We start from the raw sequence: 20,923 nt of genomic DNA on the forward strand, positions 1-20,923 counted from the left end.
CTCAGGCACCTCTGAGGAACAGGATTACTCCTTTCCCCCTTATGAAGATTCTGATGCTGAAGATTCCATTCCCTCAGCTTCTCCCCCTGAAGACTATTCCTTTGGGGACACCTTACATACCATGAGGGAACATTTCCACTGGGAAGGTCAGGACTACTCCAAATCAAAGAAAAGGCTCCAAGAGTTTCTTTTACTTCCCCAGCACAGACCACTTGCTATTCCCCCAGTTTTAGACATTGTGGATGATGTTTACTTAGAATCTAGTCTAAATCCAGATTCTCTGTCTCCTGCTCCAGCCAAACCAGATAGATACTATAGAGTGCCTGACTCACACAAATTCCTTTACAAAAGCCCTGTTGCTGATCCAGAGACAATCTCCCAGGGTCCCAAAGGGGCTAAGGCTTCTATGGCTAAAAATCCTGTACCCTCTGAAAGGGCCACCAGAGCACTAGATAGGTGGGGGAAGAAGGTTTACACCTCAGCTACTCTAGCTATGAGAGCACTAAATTGTCAATTTCACATGCTTAAATACCAGCAATTCCTAATGTCTCAAATAAAACAAAAGATGAGCACGCACCCTCAACAGTCTGAATTCAAGTAAATGCAGGATCTGTTGCATGCAGCTGAACAGGTGGGCAAACATACTTTACAATGTGGATTTGATTCCTTCGAAGCTTCCTGTAGAGCAGCTGTTACTGCGTCTGTTATACGTAGGCATGCTTGGTTAAAGGAATAAACTCTGCCTGATCATGTTAAAGCAAAGTTACTAGATGCACCCTTACAGCAGGATGTCTTATTTGGGGTTAAAGCAGAAGAGGTTTTAAAGAAAATGGAGGATAAGGCAAAATCTATGCAGACGGTCAAAGATTTCTTACAGGTACAGCCCCCATGCTTCAGCTGAAATTGGCCAACAAAAAATTGGTCCTTTCCAGCTTCTGACAGACCACAGAGAGGTAAATACAGGCGCCCATGGGGCAGAGGACAAGCACAAATCCCTTACAACCTTCACCAATGGGTCACTGCAACACAGAAGGGAGGAGAGGACAGGTCCCAAACTACTAGAAGGCAAACACAATGACTTAAACCTCAAACTGCCAAGCAAAACTCTCTTGGCAGCTCCCTTGGGAGGAAAATTAGCACTTTTTGCAGACAACAGGTGCATCGTCACAAAGGACAAATGGGCCCTAGACATTATCTCACAAGGATACAGATTCCATTTCCACACCTTGCCAAGGATAAAAGGAATGCCAAACCTGCCACAAAATCAATGGGCAGAGGCACAAAAACAAATTACAGCTCTCATGGACATGAGAGCCATTCAACTGGTACCTACACAGGAGCAAGGCCAAGGATTTTACTCAAGGCTCTTTCTAGTCCCCAGAAAGGACAATGCTTGGAGACCCATTCTGGACCTTTCAAGTTTAAACACCTTCTTGCAAGTACCCAAATTCAAGATGCTAACACTACAGCAGCTTCTTCCCATGTTGGGCAAGAAAGCTTGGCTAGTAACGTTGGACCTCAAGGAGGCATACCTGCATGTCCCTATCAGACAAAATTGCAGAAGATACCTCCATTTTCATAGGTTCATAGGTTCATAGGTTGGTACTAGGCTATCAGCCCTAGGGCCTATACAAGCCTAGCCATAACAATTCCCTGGCAATTTCTTCCCACATTATTTACTTTCCTGGACCCCTGTCTAGCAGGGCGACTGACGTGATCACTGGGGTGAATTTCCTTTCTCCCATCCAACTGTCAAGGTTCCTCTTGAAGAGGTCCAAAGAGGCACTCTGCTTGACATGTATGGGCAATCTATTCCAGAGTCTGGGGAGTCTCTGGGTCAGGAACCTATCCCTCCAGCATGTTTTGTTTATTGTGATGACAAGGTTTAGATCCCTGGAGCGTGTAGCTCTGAGAGATTGGGATTTCTTTAAGTGTAGCATGTCCAACAGCTCTGGGTTTGACATGGCCTTGTATGTTAAGCAGAGATTGCCTCTGAGTAGACGATATGCGACAGAGTATAGCTGGAGTTTTTTAAGGTGGTCAGCATAGGGCATCTGCTTTAGGCCTGTGATTCTTTTAGTGAGGTATTTCTGAGGCCTTTCCAGTTGTTGCAGATGTCTTGAGAGGTACATACCAAATGGGGCGTTGTATTCTATAATGGGTCTAATGAGGGGTGAGTACAGTGGGACAATGACCTCCTTCTTTCTGGATGAAAAGCCCTCCGTGATGAGGTGTGCCACATAGAAGGATTTCCTGACTGTTGTGGCGATGTGGTTATCGAAGGTGAGACCACTGTCCACCTGTGTCCCTAAGTCTCTTATCACACTTTCTGTGTTTAGTGTACTGCCACCTATATGGTAATTCATGGATACATGTTTTTCCCAAAGGGATAACAATACATTTCTTGGCATTGAGCTTGAGCCCATGGCTCTGGCACCAAGCATCTGTTTCTGTAAGGCCCTTTTGTAGAGTATCCACATCGTTTGGGGATTCAATAATGGCTCCCAGTTTGCAGTCATCTGCAAACTTTGTTAAGAGTCCCTTAGTGTTGACCTGTACTTCAGAGAAGTAGATGCCAAACAAGAGTGGCCCCAGGACTGAACCCTGAGGTACTCCACTTGTCACTTGTCTGGAGCTGGATTTGGAGTCGGCTACTTTTACAGTGTGGGTTCTATCAGTAAGCCATTTAGCAACCCATTGGGTGACATAGGGATTAATGCCCAACTTAGTAAGTTTATCTATGATTCCAGAGTGGGGGATGGTGTCAAAGGCCTTTGCAAGGTCTAGATAGGCTGTGTGGACCACCTTACCCTTGTCCATGGCTCTGGAGACTGATTCAAAGAAGTCAATCAGGTTCAGGAGACAAGATCGGCCCTTCACAAACCCAAACTGGGTGGGGTCCAGTGTTTGAAGGTTGCCAATGTCTTTGTTTATAAGTTCCATGATAATACGCTCCACGGCCTTGCAGATAAGGCTTGTCAGACTGATGGGACGGTAGTTTCCGGGATCCAAGGTGGATTCCCCCTTGTGGATTGGGATAACTGTAGCTCTGCGCCACTCAGTGGGCACGAAACCTGAGGTGAGGCTATGATTAAACATGACACTTAGGTGAGGTGCCAGTTCATATTGTAGTTCATGTAGTACACAGCCCAGGATGTCATCTGGTCCCATGGATGCTGTATTCTTGGCTTTAGAGAGTGCGTTTTGTACCTGTGTGGCCATTATTACTGGAATTTGGCAATCTTCTGCTATTGAGATGGGCCATTTAGGGGGTGAGAGGGGTGAAGTTGGCACTGAATCGATCTGCCAGGATATTGGCAATATCCTTTGGATCAGTATATTTAATGCCATTCTGTTTTAGCTCAGAGCAGATCTGAGCATTGCCATTTAGATTCTTGACATAGTTATAGAATGCTTTGTGGTTGTCTTTGGAATCTTTGGCAATTTTATTTTCATAACTAGCTTTGGAGGATTTTATGAGGCATCTGAGTTCTTACTGAGGCTAATAAGGGAGTTTTTTGCATCCTGGGATTTTCCTCTTTTCTGCAAAAGTTTCTTCCTTTTGTTGCAAAGTTTGTTTATGGCAGGGGACCACCAGATTGGCTTCCTTTTTTGGATGAGAGCATTTTGGTTCTATTTGGGATGGCACGATTCATGCATGAGTGGATGTGCTCGTACAGTGCCTTAGTGTAGGATTCAGCAGTTGAACTTTCAGTTCCCGTCTGCATGGGTGTTATGAAGTTTGTCACTTCTGACTTGAGTAGCAGGAAGTTGGCTTTGGAGAAGTTTTTTATGGTGATTTCTTTACTGGGGCATGGGGTGGGATGTGGATGTTAAGGGTGATTAGCTTATGGTCAGACCTGACTAACGAGGGGGTGACCATAGGTATGGAGCATTGATTTCCCATGTTGGTAATGACCAGGTCTAGGATATTGGAGCCCCTGGTGGGACTATGGATTAGTTGATCCAGGGCATTGGAATTTATGAATTCCAAGAACCGTTGTGCAAAGGTGTTGGGACATGAGTAGTTTTCCCAGTTAATGGCAGGGTAGTTAAAATCACCCAGTATTAGGGTGTTTGGTTCTATCTTAATATTTTGCAGTATGTTTAGAAAGGTGTAGTGAGAATCTTGGGGTATGGTGGGGGATCTGTAGCAAGCTACAATTTGGATTGCAGTCTTACCTAGTGTTAGTTGCACTTGGAGAATTTCAGACACATTGTGTTGGCCAACTAGCCGGGTGGTGTGAATATCCTTGGTGAATATTGACACTCCTCCACCTTTAGTGTTTTGGTCCTGGTTTGGTGGCCGAAAAGTGTGGTAAGAGTTGTAGCCTGGTATTGCAGGGTGCTCTCTGGAGCCTTGAACCAGGTCTCAGTTACTGCACAGATATCGATGTTCTCCATTTTTGGAGTGCCTCGAGAGTGCATTTTGAGGTTTAGACTTCTAGCATTGAGTAGCATTACCTTCAGATTTTGCATGCTTGTACCTGTTACGGTGGTGGTTTTGTCCTTTGAAGTTTGCCTAAAAAAGGCACTATAGGGGTGGCAAGAGCCTTAGCCAGTAACCTGAATCCCAGGGGTGACAGGTGCAGACCATCTCTGGCAAAGCATCGTGGTCTGTCAATCATGTCATCCCAGGCAGACAGATACTGGATCCCCTTTGAATGACACCATAAGCTTAGCCAATTGTTGAAGTCAATCATTTTATCCTTATATTGTGGTATCATTCTAGGCAGGATGCTACTCAGGGCTAGGGTCATACCTGTCTGGGCCACATGATCCAAGAGCTCTTCCATGTCTCTTTTCATGTAGTCCAGGGAGGTATGTCTCAAGTCATTCACTCCAACATGGACAATGACAGAGTCATATTTGTACTTGTTGTGGAGTGACTTGAGTGCATGCGTTATGTGGCGGATCCTGGCACCCGACAGGCAGCTGACTGTAATTTTCTCCTTATTCATTGCAGGTTCAACCCATTACCAATTCTCTGCACTGCCCTTTGGCTTATCTACTGCACCCAGGGTCTTCACAAAATGCCTGGCACCAGTAATTGCATACTGCAGACAAAAGGAATTCAAATATACCCATACCTGGACGACTGCCTCATCCAAGCAGAAAGCAAGGACATTCTCTTACAACATGTAGCTTTTGTAAAACACCTTCTAAGCTGCCTAGGTACACAGTAAATGAAAAGAAATCAAAACTAGTGCCCTCACAAAATATGACATTCCTGGGTGCCAGCTTGAATACAACGGCCCAGATGGCTTATCTGACGCCAGACAAACAACTACAACTAACTCAGTACTTCAAAACAATGGCAACAAATACCCAACTCCCTGCAAGAAAAATTCTACAGGCCTTGGGCTTCATGGCATCTTGCATACTACTAATACCATTTGCAAAACTGCATATGAGGAAATTACAATGGTACCTAAAAAGCGTATGGACTCAACACAGCCACAGCTTGGACACAATGATACCTCTCATTCCCTGCCTTCAACAAGAGTTTCTATGGTGGTCTCAGGCATGTCAACTCAACAAGGGTCAGCCTTTCACCTTACCCCCAGCCAGGCAAACTATGACAACAGATGCATCGGACTATGCCTGGGGGGCACACATGGCAGGATGGTGCGTTCAAGGCATATGGACTGCAGATCAAAGGAATCTGCACATCAATCAAAAAGAAATGCTAGCTGTACAGAATGCCCTGACAGCCTTCAAGGACCTCTTACATCCAGGACAACTTACAATAAGGACAGACAACACCACAGCAATGTGGTACATAAAGAAACAAGGGGGTACACACTCCTACCCTCTATGCAGGCAAGCAATGACCTTGTGGAACACAGCACTGGCTTACCAAGTTCAATTGCAAGCTCAATTCCTGCCAGGAAAAAAGAACACATTGGCAGATGACCTAAGCAGAAACATCATGGATCCCCACGAGTGGAAACTGGATCCACAAGTATTTGCAATGATAACTCAAAAATGGGGGCACCCAGATATAGACCTGTTTGCCAGCCCCCAAAACTATCAGCTAACAACATTTTGTACAAGGACATTTCACCATCAAGCTTGGCACTCTCATTCAGTTGGAAAATGCTAACAGTATATGCCTTCCCTCCACTGCCCCTTCTCACAAAAGTGCTGCTGAAAGTCAGGATGGAGAGACCCCAAATGATACTCATTGCCCCAGACTGGCCACGTCAGCACTGGTACCCACTATTAAGGAATATGGCCAAGGACCCACCATGGATTTTACCACAAACTACTCATCTGCTCACACAGCAAGACAGTCAGATTCTACACAGCCAGCTCAAAACCTTAAATTTGGCTGCATGGCAAATCACATAAGCAACCAGCCAGCTCCTCTTTCACAAGCAGTTATGGATGTTATTCTGGAAGCCAGGAGGCCCAGCACCAGGAAAGCCTACTCAGACAAATGGAAAAGGTTTTGCGCCTGGAACCAAGCTAAAGGCCAAAATACCCTTCAGCCGGACATACCTCAGACTTTACAATATTTAACTGAGATGTTACACAAAGGGCTTTCTTTTTCATCTATTAAAACCCACGCCTCAGCTATTTCAGCTCACTACAACACGGATCCTCCGTTATTTTCACATCCACTCCTAAGGCAGTTTCTCAGAGGGGCCAAAAATATTAGGCCTCCCAGGAGAGCACCAATACCAACTTGGGACCTCAATTTTGTTCTGGAAAAACTTACGCTACCTACTTTTGAACAAGCTTTCTCAGCTGACTTAAAGTTTATATCATGGAAGACTGCCCTGCTGCTAGCAATTACTTCAGCCAGAAGAATCTCAGAGCTTCAGGCACTAATGTCAGTGGAGCCTTTCCTCATTTTTCATCAAGACAGAGTTTCTCTACGAACTAACCCCTCCTTTATGCCTAAGGCGGTATCCAGTGTGGCTCTAAATCAAACCATCCATTTACCCACCTTCTTTCCAAATCCACAGAACAAAGGAGAAAGACTGCTGCATTCTTTGGACATTCACAGGCAGCTACGTTACTACTTGGATAAAACTAAGGTTTTCAGAAAATCTGACCAGCTTTTTGTATCCTATGCTACAGCATCACAAAGAAAGGCTATCTCTAAACAGACCATTTCCAAATGGATAGGACATTGCATATGTTTTTGCTACACCCACCATAGAAAACCAGTTCCTGCTAGCATAAGGCCCCACTCTACCAGGGCAGCAGCTACATCTACAGCCTTCCTTAGGGGGGTGCCAACCAAGGATATTCTGGAAGCTGCAACTTGTAGTTCAGTACACACCTTCACCAAACACTATCACTTGCCACTTTACTCTAAAACTAGAGCTGGCTTCGCCACTGCAGTTTTGCAGGGCCTTCTAGCCTCCTCTAACCCTGTTTGACTCCACCTCCCATCCTTAGCTTTGGGATTCTACCCAAGTGTGATGACTGCAGCAGGGTAACACGATGAACATAGTACAGTTTTGTACCTACCATAAATGTAGATATTCGAGTGTATACCCTGCTGCAGTCCAGGTTACCCTCCCTTCATCCCCTCTGACCTAACTAAAACCTTTGTGGTGTATTTGCTTATAGCTGGAGGGATGTTTTGTTTGTGCTAATCTTTTATTATTGGTACTATCTACTGACCACCTTTTGGGGGGCACCTGACATCTGGGGCAAGAAAAACTGAAGAAAATGGCGTCGGATGCCTCTTATATACCCCTGGTGCACTGACATCAGGGAAGAAGCGACAGCAACCGATGCCGGACCAAGACTTTGGAATTCGGGCCGACTGCGGGACCGCCTGACGGCAGGATAACCCAAGTGTGATGACTGCAGCAGGGTATACAGTCGAACATCTACATTTATGGTAGGTACAAAACTGTACTTTTTCTGTATCCAGTGAACTACCATGAACTTTATACTTTGGTCTGTTCTCAGTTGATCTGTTTCACAGACTCCTGTTTTTACTCTCAATTAGTGCTTTAGCAAACACGAACCTTGTCAAATCAATTGGCAGCAGTATCCCTAAATGGGGTCAGGAGTTTGCATAATGGTTAAGTTGTTTATCTCAAAGACACAAGGTACAGGGTTTGATTTTCACCATTAAAAGGAAATTGATTAGACTTAAACTGAAATTTCAATGTCAGCTAACCTAATACCTATCCCTAAACCTAAAACTATTATCCATTACATACATAAAGCTGGGAATCCTATTATAGTTAAGTTTAAACTGGGAGCAAGGTACCCCATTTGTCAAGGGATTCAATGTCAGTAATATATAAAGCATCTAAAATTCCAGGTTTGAAAATGTCCTGAAGGATAAATATAAATGGAAAAAAGCTTTAATGACTGCTATTTTAAATAAGAATTAGTTTCAGTGCAAAGATGTGTGATGTTTTTTTTAAATCCGTCCCACACAGTACTGTTATGAATTTTAAGAAAGTATTACTTCTGGCAGCTGTCACCTATGGTGTGTATCCCTCAAACTAAAAGATCTGACACATTTTTTATTATCTTCTGGGATTATAAGGATAGCCAAAACATATGAACAAGTATGCATTCAGATGCAGCTATGGCATGTCAATTCTCGACTTCACCCACCACAAATTAAACATTTTAGCTAGATATTCTCTATGAAGCTTGAGTCCGGGCCTCCAGGCAGGCATAACTCAGGATCAAAAACCCAAGAGGTCCACACCTATTTTTCTGGTTTTATTAAGCTTGAGTCTGGGATGAATACTTGCATTTTCTACATGCTTTTGGAACTGTCTAATGCTGTGGTTGCACTGAGCATTTGATAAAGCAATTTAACTAAAGCAGAGATTTCAAAAGTCTGCACTGCTGTGTTATCAGACTTTGCAAGACTACACTGAATCTTGAGAAATGCAATGTCTTTAATGAGTTATAATACATTTTATTGAACCATTGGCACAGTCACTTTAAAATAAGTTTTGTTTATTCTTTGATTTTGATGTTCCTTTTTGCTGAGAATGGTCTGCTGTGAATTTTGTATGTCTTTGTGTTATTTGTATGTTCAATAAAGTTGTTTAAATTAGACATCTATGTTTAAACATTGTGATGTCCCAGATTTGAAAACATCCATCAGTCAAACTTTAACAATCAAAATGCAGGGGTGACAAGTCAGCGGGAATATTATTCTTCAGCAGAAATACGAGAGGCTGCTGCTCTAGTCAGCTTTCGAAGCACAGCATTTCTTATAATGAACCATAAGAAAGGTGTATGAAGAAGAAAAGAGAGACAAATTCCTCTCATGATCTCTAAAAATGTAAATATTACTTTGAAAGTGAAATTCATGCTACAGTACTGTATGGAAAAAATATTACTACAACTTCCACTCTTCTATCTGGGGTCAGCATTTGTATCCCCAGTTCTTCAAACAACATAAGAAAGATTTACCTTACCCCATCTTTTTGCATGCAGAAATCATTGTCCTCACTACATTACTACCTGCAGATCACTACCTTTTTGAGGTAATGGTAATCTTTCTCCATTTCAAATAACTGACCTTAAGAAAGCTGCACTTGCTCAAGGAGTATCAAAGTTTAGGTTTAATCATTCCATAAACAGTGAACAGTTGCATAAATGTATTCTACAGGCTATGTTTCATGAGCCTTCCTTCATTGTCTTGATTTGGAGACACAGACTGCCGTAATGGAGAGCAGAAGCCTATCAACTTCTTCAAATGGTGCTTAGTGAAGAGACCATACTATATGCAATGGTGCTTAAAGATGGGGAGGTTGAGACGTCACTGAATAGTACTGTCCAGCAGGGAATAGCTACATAGCAAGGGATGTACTACGTTAACAAGTAATCATTTCTTAAGGTATATTATACATTACTAAGGTGTAGCAGGGAACAGCTACTTAATAATTTATGAACTATCTTACCAAGTAGCTATTTCTTAAGCTATAAAATACCTTACTAAGTGGCTATTTTGTAATGTGAATTCTGCCTTATTTAGTTATTGTAGCCTTGGTACTGTGCTCTTCTTTCACACGTAAGAGATTCGTAAAGAATCCACATGCATTAGGCATGAAAGTGAAACTGTGGTCGTTACCTTTTTATGGTAAAGGGAATATCTCAGGCTGGAGTAGCTCCTGTACAGAAGCTCACAAACCTTAATGTTTGGGGTAGAGACAAAATCTGATTGTGGTAATAAAGATGCCCGCACCAGAGGGAACATTGTTGCTGTTAATGCTTATCCAAAAAACACATGGTGGAATTTTTGGAGTAATTTTTTTTGTTTGATTGTTTGTTTGTTTTTTTTACATTCAGTTCTGATATGTTGCTCAGTTATGTATTCTGAGCAACATACTAGCAGAAAAGAAAAGCTTGCTACACCAGTGGACTTCTGTACTTGTGAATGACCTGTACGTCATGGGTGATCTGTACTATGTGCAGTCCCAATGGAGTCAATAATATGCGTACCTCATATGTGGAGTACTACAGATACACAAATAGGTAACACAGCATGCTGGGTCTGAATCATATGTATACCATTTACTAAACATTTCACTGGCCCCTGATATGCCCTTCTAAGGTGTATGCATCTTTCCTCATGTTACACCATGTTTCTGAGTAGTGTCCGTTATCTTTAAGTAAATTCTGAAATCCAGTGCCCAGTATATAAGCAGGGACAACTAAGGAAAGATGGGAGCTAAACTGGGCAAATAATATAATCCACAAAAATGAGTGCAGAGGAGGCAGACCACTTCTTAAAACCACAAAGCACATTTTTTTATTTAATAATAAAAGAAAACTTTTCTGGGTTGTTTTAAAATTTGTATCTGATGAAGTCTCTGTAATTCTGGAATATTGAGACGAAAGCGCTTATATATTTTATTGTTTATTAAATAAAAAACATGCTTTGTGGTTTTAAGAAGTGGTCTGCCTCCTCTACACTCATTTTTGTGGATTTATTCGTTGAATTGGTGTTGCAAATAATATAATGACTAATAAAAGTCACCAGTCTCCTTTCATCCCATTATAGATAACTTGCATGAATAATATCACCCTACAGTTTTCTTTTGTCTGTTTTTTTTTTTTTTTTTTGTTAAGCACACAATGTAATGGCATATTTTGTGGTAAAATTGCATTGCTATTATTTATATCTCTCAACTGTACATACATTTTTAGGGACAACCCTAATTTTGGCTCAAATATTTGCTCCATCCCTGGTGAAAACAGAATTTAGGGGAGAAAAGGTGATGTATTACTCTCAGTAAACACTGAAAATCATTAGTTGCAGACTTCTTTTACCACAGAAAATATGCATAAATTCACATCATATTTTTCTTTCAGATTTTCAACTTAATATCAGTATTTAAAATGCTTTTTTTGTTTTCTGTCATTTTAGAGGGGAAAAGATAAGAATTATATTGATATTGTTTCCACAGAATGCATTCCATTCACCTGTTTCAAGTCAAAAATGTATATTTATTTGTTTTAAAAAAATTGGGTCACAATTTTAACTTAATTTTCTGTTGGTCTTTATTATAAACTGCTGTATTGTTCTAATTTTCAGTGCTGTTATACCTTACTGTATTTTGAGATGTCTGTGTCTGTATACACTGTACCAGACTATAAAATCCAGCTACCATGATGACAGATTTCTGCATATATGTATCACCTTCAAAGACATTTCTCTTGTTTGCTCTAAAAATCGCCATGCAATTCAGTAAGGTACACAAACTCAACAAAATAATACATATAAAATAAATAACATAAAAAAATAAGAAATATTTTTCTATAAGGTGTAATGCTAAAGTGAATTATGTTTTCCATATAATGTGGTTCTGAACAGATTACATCTCAGAGGTTAGAAATGCCTTTCTCTTCTACACTTCTGAAAACTGATTTCTACTTCCTCTTTTTTAGGGTACACACAATTTATACGGGCACTACACATTTTTTATGTGCCTTGAAGATCACACTGGAGCATCTGTTGGTGTTTTCTTACTAAACAGTAATGCAATGGGTGAGTAATAAACAAGTGTATGTAGTCTTTATATCACTGGCCACATTTTTCTTTTTTTATCGGTTTTCATGTTTTAATTGTTCTGTTTAGTTATTACTCACATTTGCATCTGTCAATATATAATCAGATTGTGAAATACCTCAGTACTACTGGTGAAAAAAGGTTTAAAGCTTAAATTTGAGCAAAGTCTGTTTTGGGAGGTGGATTAGTTTCCTATCATGCCCCAGAGTATTCTCTATTTATTTGCAAACAATCATTGACAGTATTTTTTATTCTAATGAACTGAAGTACAATTGTTTAATTTTAGAACATACAGTTGGTATTCAAGAGACTGGAGCTCATGCCCTAGGATTCAGGAGAGCTTGCAGTGATGCAGAAGCCTTACCTCAGTAGGTTACCCATCACACTAAATCTTTTTAATTTTGAGACCACTATACCTCTGAAGTGTTATACTTTGTGGGGCCTCAGCACAGTAAATTGGGGGTAATGAGTGTATGATGGTGACATCAGATATAATACCAAGTAAATGGAGGTACAGAGTGTATGATAGGAGTATCACATATAATACAAAGTAAATGGGGGTACCAAGGGTGTGATGGTGGTATCAGATATAACACAAAGTAAATGGGGATACCAAGGGTATGACTGTAGTACCATATATAATGGAAAGTAAATGGTGGTACAGAGTGTATGATGGTAGTATCAGATATAATTCAAAGTAAATGGGAGTACTGAGTGTATGATGGTAGTATCAGATATAATGCAAAGCAAATGGGGGTACCAGTGTATGATGATAGTATCAGATATAATACAATGTAATTGGGGGTACCGAGGGTATGATGGTAGTATAATACAAAGTAAAGGGGGGTGCAGAGTGTATGATGGTAGTATCGCATGTAGTACAAAGTAAATTGGGGTACAGAGTGTATGATAGTAGTATCAGAGTACCTTTTCCAAAACAGACTGAAGAACAAACTATCAACTGATAGCATTTTGATTTACTGTACATGTAATTTGGTTTGTATATTTATTCATTTTTTATCTTTTCTTTTTGTATGTGTACAGAGTGCAGCCAGCTTCTGTTTTATCACAATAATTAATAGCTCATTGTTATAATGTCAGCCAAACATATAAATAAGCAACTCCAAAGTTTGTTAAAGTAGCATGTGGTGCACACTAGACAAAAGCACATCACAACACAAACATACAACAGAAATGAATCAACTAACCAAGCTGATTAGCTAAGCACTTTTGGAAACAGTAGAACTGAAATGTCTTGTGCTTGTTAATCAGGAAGAAACAGAAATGATCTCTGATTGTGCCAGCTTTCTGAGAAAATCTGTGTAGCTTCAAGTTCCATAAATAGAGTTTGCACAGGCTACTGTTAGGGTCTACCTGATTAACCTACATTCTAGACCTAAATATCTGGGAAAACAGACAGAGCATAACAATCTGTGGTATTCGTGATTAAAACAAAGACTGGAAAGTAGTGACATGGTGAGTAACTCCAACCCAAGTTACCTGCAGCTTTACAACAACCTGTACCTGGAATCATAATTGGGCACATGGCACCATTTAAGCTACCTGCTGTCACTGTTAAGCCACTTAGCAGATCATCTTCCAATGATTTCAATTTACTGACCAGCTATGGATCCCAGACACCATTAAAGTATGGGAAGGGCTTTGCACTGGATCGCTGCCTTGTCTACTTTACTAGGATTCTACAATGGCATCACAACAAAATGCAGAGCCTTTGATGCAGAAGTCTGTACCATCACTTTTCAGGTTTTGAGATACTTAGCCAGAGTAGATAGAGGGATGCTGCCCTTACTGTGACTCATGTGACTAGTATTTTTGACTTTGCACTGCTCCCAGCCAAGCTGGTTGCTTGCAGTTCAAACTCTACACCTTTTGATTGCTAGTCAGCTCTCTACACCACCATTCCATTGGCACTTGGCACCTTCTAACCCCAGTTACTTTAATGCTAACCTTGACAAAGACCATAAAAGAAGAGGGTGAAGGGTTATAGCCCACTTGCCTCTCCCACAGTTTGGGGAGGGTAACAGGCACTTGGGTAGCACATGAAAAAATGCAATTTCTTAGGGGATCAGCATCCCATACTTGAGTGGAGGGGTGATACTGTTTGCTAGCAATGTTGCTTATGGAAGTGACTACAAATGCAGTCAGTGGACTGCACATTACCCTCTCTTTAAGTTGAGCATTCACATGGATGGTACATCCAAAAGAAGAAAAACTCTGAAACCATCTATAATGGCTGTCTCAGAGACAGCCCCTATTGTTTGACATTTGCTGTATTTATGGGGAACAAGTTGGATGATTATCCAGGAATGGGATGATAGTTGACAGAAAGCAGAAGGCAAAGAGTGATTACAAACAAACAGATCTTTTAATGATTACTCAGACTCCCACAACTTTAATTCATATGTTGGCTACAAAACAACTTTCTGATCTCTGCATTAGTAGCTTCTTCCATGTCACGGGGAACAATGACAAAGTAATCAGGTATGTCACACCATGATAGACAGCTGAGACTCTGGCACATATTCTACAGCTACAACTACTAAGCAAAAGAATGTTTCTGGCTGTACTGGGAGATGTCAAAGCAGCTTCTTAGGTAAACTGAAAAATTCCGTGTGTGACTCAAAAATGTGTAGCATCACAGAAAAATTGATTTACAGTTCCTGTTTTGGATACATGACCATCTCATGACTTAGTCTACTGCCTGCTTACATGACTGGTTAACCACAGCAACCCATGATCAAGAACTGGAGCACATAGAACATACATGTGATTTGCTTAATGCTTATTTTTATACCCTGGTGAGCTTGTTTAAGTAGTTAAAGAAAGATTTACTTTATTGTTGTTCTTATGCTTATTAATCATGTTAGTTAAATATTTCACTATAAATGTGCAGAGTTACATTATCCCACTTAAGATATGTGCTCTTAATAAAGTTTGAACAAGAGACAACAATCCAGCCACAACCCCTTTTCCCATTTTTGCACCTGAGGTCAGTATGTCACCTCAACATTGACAATCAATCAAGACCCAAGTTTCACATTGCCAGATGGCTAGCCCTACCACAGCTGTTCTTCCATACCACACACTCATATATACACTCCCACTATTGCCAGTTTAGAGTGTCCAGTCCACCTACTGCATGTCTTTGGAATGTGGAGGGAAACCAGACCACCTGGAGGAAACTCGCACAAACACAGGGAGGACATGCAGATGCCACACAGAAGATAGCATAGCTGAGAATCAAATTAGATATCATCTTGCTGTGAGGTGCATTGCTATCCACTGCATCACTATGCTGGCCCGGTTGATGGACACCTTACCTCTTTCGAATATGTAGGGAATAATACAATTTCACAATCTTGGGGTCAAAGCTATAATTTCTCTATCCATCAGGCTCACAGTATAGCAAGTTAGATTTTTGGCAGATTTCTTCAATACTGGTTCAAGACTTACAGGCTAAGTTATTTCAGCTTTGCTCTTTATCTGATCATAATATTACACATGTCTGGATGTAACTTTCCACATTGCAGAAAAGTTTTTAAAGACTGCAGGCTACAGTTACTTATCTTAAATATCTTCAGTGCCTGGATTAAATTAAAATGGTATGGCCTAATTTTTACCCTGCAATAATTCTACAATTATACCCATACTTAAAACTTCTAAGCATTGTCACAGCAGATAATGTTATTGTTTTCATGATTTGATACATTCATCACCTTCTCTATATATGAAATTGAGACCTTAAACAACACATCTAGACCAAATAGCTTTTATAATAAAGTCAGTACAAGTTCTTTTAAGAGTCTTAAGTCCAAGATGAATGCAGTTTCAGAGTAGAAGGCTAGCATAACTATTTAAAAAATAATCCACTATGTCTGCTAAAACTGCTAAAACCAACAAGGCATTTTGTAACTTTTTGTGCTAGCTCATCTTCAAACCGATAAGCACTTACTACTGACAAGACTTGTGCTCTTTTTGCCAATCTGATAGAGTTGAAGTTTGAACCACCCTGTGATGATGCACTGCTGGATCAGTAATCAAGGATCCTCAATCCTCACCACTGGCATCAGTGGGGGACATCCACTGGGAGAATAACAAGTACACACACAGTACTTCTAGATGCAGCTCTCTGCATCAATTGTATTTCCCTTAAGAGCACACAGAGACCACAGTCAGTCTAGGGCTGGTTTCTCACATTTTCCACAAGATCCCCAATAACACTCCTCTCAAATCTCAGTTGAGTGGCCAAACCAAGACCTCTAGCACCCTCTTTGTCCAAGCAGTGCTTCTTGTCCCTAGCCAAGTAGCTGACACACATACTTTTTGCTTGATTTACACACACACACACACACACACACACACACACACACACACACACACACACACACACACACACACACACACACACCTGGTAAAGGCTGGCACATGTTTACTAGCTAGACTATAAGGTAGTTATCACTGCCACCAGCCAACTCATTATCAGCTACTTTAAGGCCCTTAACAAAGAGTTCCCAAACTTACTGTATAATATTAATATTTATATTTATATTAATATTAATATAAATGGTAGTTTGACCAAGAGCAAGGCTATTAGAAGTGGCCCTCACAGTGTCACCAAATAAATATGAAAGTACTCTCAAAACTTAAATATCTCTACAAAGATCAGCCACAATGAAAAGGTTTAAATATATGTGATACTAAATAATAAAAGAACAAGACAACACTAAATATCTATTCACAGTGACATCAGAGTTCAAAATCACAGGAGATATTTAAAACAACATTGCAGGACAGTCTCAAATAAATAAAGAAAAATATCTAAACTAAGCTTTGCTATATTCCTTACTATATCTAAGAGAGTTGCTATACCCTATAAATTTACTTACAGAGCAAGGCAGATGTGGTGAGTGGATCTTGCTGTTGTCAGTTCCAAGACATAATGCAGAATGCTCTGTCTCACTAAGAGAATTCTCAAATTAATATTTCAAATATTACTGCTTGGATAGCTTGCAGAATGATGTCATTTATTGTCATCTTACTCTATCCCTGGTGAAACCCCAACTGCTAGAAGCTGACAGAATTTAGCATCTATGCCAGATTTGTTGATGATAGTTTTTGTTGTGGGCACAGGGCAGTGCTGAACTGTTGAATTCTGTTGATTACCTGGAGAAAACTACAGATTTTCTCATGTTTTCAGTAGAGTACAACAAGGAGACCATTGCCTTTTTAGATATCACGTTAAATAAAAATGTAACTGTCAAATTGGATACTACCCTGCATAGGAACAATGTTGGAGAAATCATTATTTGAATGCACACAGTATGCATCCTAGGCATAGTTTTCATAGTATTATGCAAGGCCAAGGATATACAGTTTCTCGGCAGTACACAGATAATAATGAGTTTCACAAAGAAATTGATATGTTAAATGAACATCTTAAGGAAAAAAGGTACTCAAAGGCAAACTTAGAAAAAACTTAGAACAACATAATATCCAGTAGGGAAGCAAGAGCAAGCCCATGGTTTTCTGATAATAAAGAGCAGCAGGGAGATAAGTTGAAGTTATCTGTTAACTATGCAAAAAAACCCCAAGGTAATGCTACGTTATAGTAATAATGTGTATGGTATATGTGATATTATTAAGCAAATCTGGAAGATACTAAGAAGTGATAGTCACATAAAAGATTTTTTAGATGAGACACCTAGATTTACTTTATAGCGAAATAGTAACATAAAAGATATGCTATGCATAGAACCTGGGTTAAAATATAAGAAGGCTAACAATGTTTCCTCTGCACACATGAGAACAGGGACTTTCCCTGCAGGCATTGTAAAGCATGTTCAAATGTGAATGGTTTAAGTTACTTTATACATCCTGTTACGAATAAAAAATATACATTTGAGTTTTATGCAGATTGCCACACAGAGAATGTGGTTTACTTGGCATGCTGTAAGTCATATCCGAGTTTTTATGTTGGAAAAACTAATTATGTTAAAAACATGAATACTACACCACTTGTCATCCATTAGACAGAAGGATAAACACAATGCATTATGCCAGCATGTTTCTAACTTTCCAGATCACACTTTTGTTTTTATGGTTCTGCATGTTGCACAGATGAAAAGGGGGGGGGGGGGATTGTTAATGATACAGAGTATGCAGGATTAAGATGGATCATACAGTTGGCAGCTGATAACCCACCTGGGTTAAATAGTTCTGTACCTTTAAAACAAGCTTTATAGAAAATGCAGGTCAACTATAGAAAGTGACTGGTTGTTTTAAAAATTGTTTTAGTATTTAAGACTGTCATGGTTATGTGCAGTTTGTCTGATGAAGGGCTTTTTAACCTGAAAGCGCTTACATTTTATAATAAAAGATTATGACCAGTTTGGACTCTGTTTCATTTGTTTTTGGATCTGTTCTTACAAGAGGTTTGAGAGGAGTCCTTAAGGAAAGTTAACAGGCTTGTGTTTTGCTACATTTTAGTTTTACACATTGTGTCTCCTTGCTGGATTGAAACTGAAAGATATCATAGTTTATGGTGTAGCCATAAAGTAATTTAATGTCGGCTATTTTTCTGAAGGTAACCTCCTGTAGTCCATTTTCCACTGTTAAAATACATACATTTAAGCAGTCACAATAGTGTATACACATTTCTGTTCTATTCCAGTAGGGCACACTGTGGTTACATTTCAAACAGCACTTTGCAAAAACCTTTTCAACATACACTTCTGTACAAGCAGTTTGATATGCACATGACATGCAATTCTAATACTGTTGTAACACAAGCATCTTATATAGATTATGTTGATGTTCACAAATGACATATAATTATTTATAAAATTCCAGATAGCTGTGTTGGCAGTATCCCCCTTTGTCACACACCCAACCCTTCCGCAAACCTAAGTGTTGCCATCTCCTGTTACATTAGAAAAAAAACTTCACATTGTCTGGTACCTTTATGTTAGATGATCCAGCCACAGCTTTATGTTCCAGTACATGGAATAAAGATCAAAGTCTAATTGGGATTCTGATAGAATTATATGGAGAAACTTAAGGAGGAGTTAACCTGCCCACAATGCTAGCCTATTTTTGGCCTATGTTCTCAGATGGAGGCATTCCAAAATAATTGTTCATTTCTTTGGTCACACTCCTTCCCAAACCCAGAAAATTCTGCTGTATGGTAGCTAATTCCTGACATTTTATGTTTACTTTGAAATTTTAAGCTAAAATACTAGCTACAATACACAAACCATTCCTATCCTTTATGACATCTCTTAGACAGGCATGTTTTGTGTTGTGAAATTTGATCTTAAAAAAATCATTGTTATTATTTACAAATTTCATAAAATTATAGAACCACACCTCTCATTTGTATAGGACAAGAATTCTGTCCAAAATTATAGGGGGACAAATGCCCAACATCAGGAACAGATTGCTCTTATAAGTGTTGGAAAGTCACTAGAATAACAAATGATTGCCATGCATTTTCTGAAGGACATGAAGTCTGAAACTTAGATGTCTGTCATTTACTGACTTTAGTCATCGAAGATTTGGCAGAAAAGAGAAAACCATAAAACATATGAGAAACAGGCCAAAGATATGAGGCAAAATTGTGGATATTCTGCAAAATTATGAAAAGTTGAGAGAGATGCATTTAGTCTGCTTAATGGGCAGACCATAAAAAGATATCATCAACAAAATGTAAATACAAGAGAAAATAGTTACTAAATGAAGAATTGAACTGTATATATCACACCTGCTCACTAAAACTTAATCTGAATAAGAGAGCACTACTACTGACCCCATACCATTTCCCTTGTTTTAATAAAAATAAAGTCCAACAGAAAATACATAATTGTTATGAAGCTCAAATTACAAAATTCACAGGTATTATTAGTCACATTCCTATCCAAATAATGAATGTTTAAAAGGAACTATCAATGTATCTGTAAATCAACATCATGTGGAATAACCACTTATAAATTAATACGATCATCAGTATAAAATCAAAAGTTTTCCTTAAATTTAGTCTTAATCTGAGTAAAAAAACTCCAAGAACCAAAGACTCACTTAAGCATATAGGGTGCATGAATATCAGACCTTTGAAAATGCTCTCCACATACATTGCAAGACCTGCAGTTTCTTATTTCCTTGCCCATATAATGAGTGCAGATGTGTAGCTTTGTCTGTCTTTGTGTTTTTGGGAATCCCAAATATTATTGCAGGCCTGAAATGCTCTTGAGTTCTCTATTCTCTACATCCCTACGAGATACCTACAGGAATCCATTAGTATTTCCTGGCTTCTGCTGAGCAAACTAATATTGTCATGTTCAATGATTTATTCTTGTCCCCAATTCTTGCTATTGCTTGACTCCTGCTTTCTGCAGGTAATGCCTGTCCTTGCTCTGTTTCTCCAAGGTGGCCCTGCAGAGATAAGAACAGCCTTTGAACCCATTCTTTCTGGTTTGTTTGGGGAAGTATGGAAATTTACTCCACTGTGTCCAAAGAGTCCGTTATCCCCCTCTCATGCTTTCCCTTCTTATCCCTATCTTTTCAGGAGATTTTATCACTCCTTGGTCATCAATGACTATGTAATAACCTAAATATTTACCCTCTATATTTTGGTTGCACTGTTTTGTATGCTCATTGGGTTAATAAATGTTTATGCTTTCTTCAAGTGATCAGAGGAAAACATTCTTCCTTTTCTACAGTGTAGCTAGTGTCACTGTGTATTTCAGTCAAATGGGTATTCCCATTTCATTGACTTGATTCTGGATTGAAACATAATTAATCTTGCCCTGTACTGATTTTCTGGGAGTCACATATAATTTTAGAGTGCATTCTGTATTGCTGAACACCATGTCCAAAACGTCTTAATCATAC

At 39.5% G+C, this 20,923-nt stretch overlaps 1 protein-coding gene across 1 annotated transcript in view; it reads left to right on the forward strand.

Annotated features, from left to right (window-relative positions):
- LOC122800743 (maltase-glucoamylase, intestinal-like) overlaps positions 1–20,923 on the forward strand; it is a 1,506,799-nt gene that overhangs the window by 215,117 nt on the left and 1,270,759 nt on the right. The window contains exon 8 of the mRNA XM_044069982.1: positions 11,896–11,995. Coding sequence (XP_043925917.1) covers positions 11,896–11,995 — 100 coding nt within the window. The remainder of the gene's footprint in view (positions 1–11,895; positions 11,996–20,923) is intronic.

The sequence above is a fragment of the Protopterus annectens genome, chromosome 4.part1, assembly GCF_019279795.1.
Source record: "Protopterus annectens isolate FY-2018-M chromosome 4.part1, PAN1.0, whole genome shotgun sequence".
Classification (NCBI taxonomy): Eukaryota; Metazoa; Chordata; order Ceratodontiformes; family Protopteridae; genus Protopterus; species Protopterus annectens.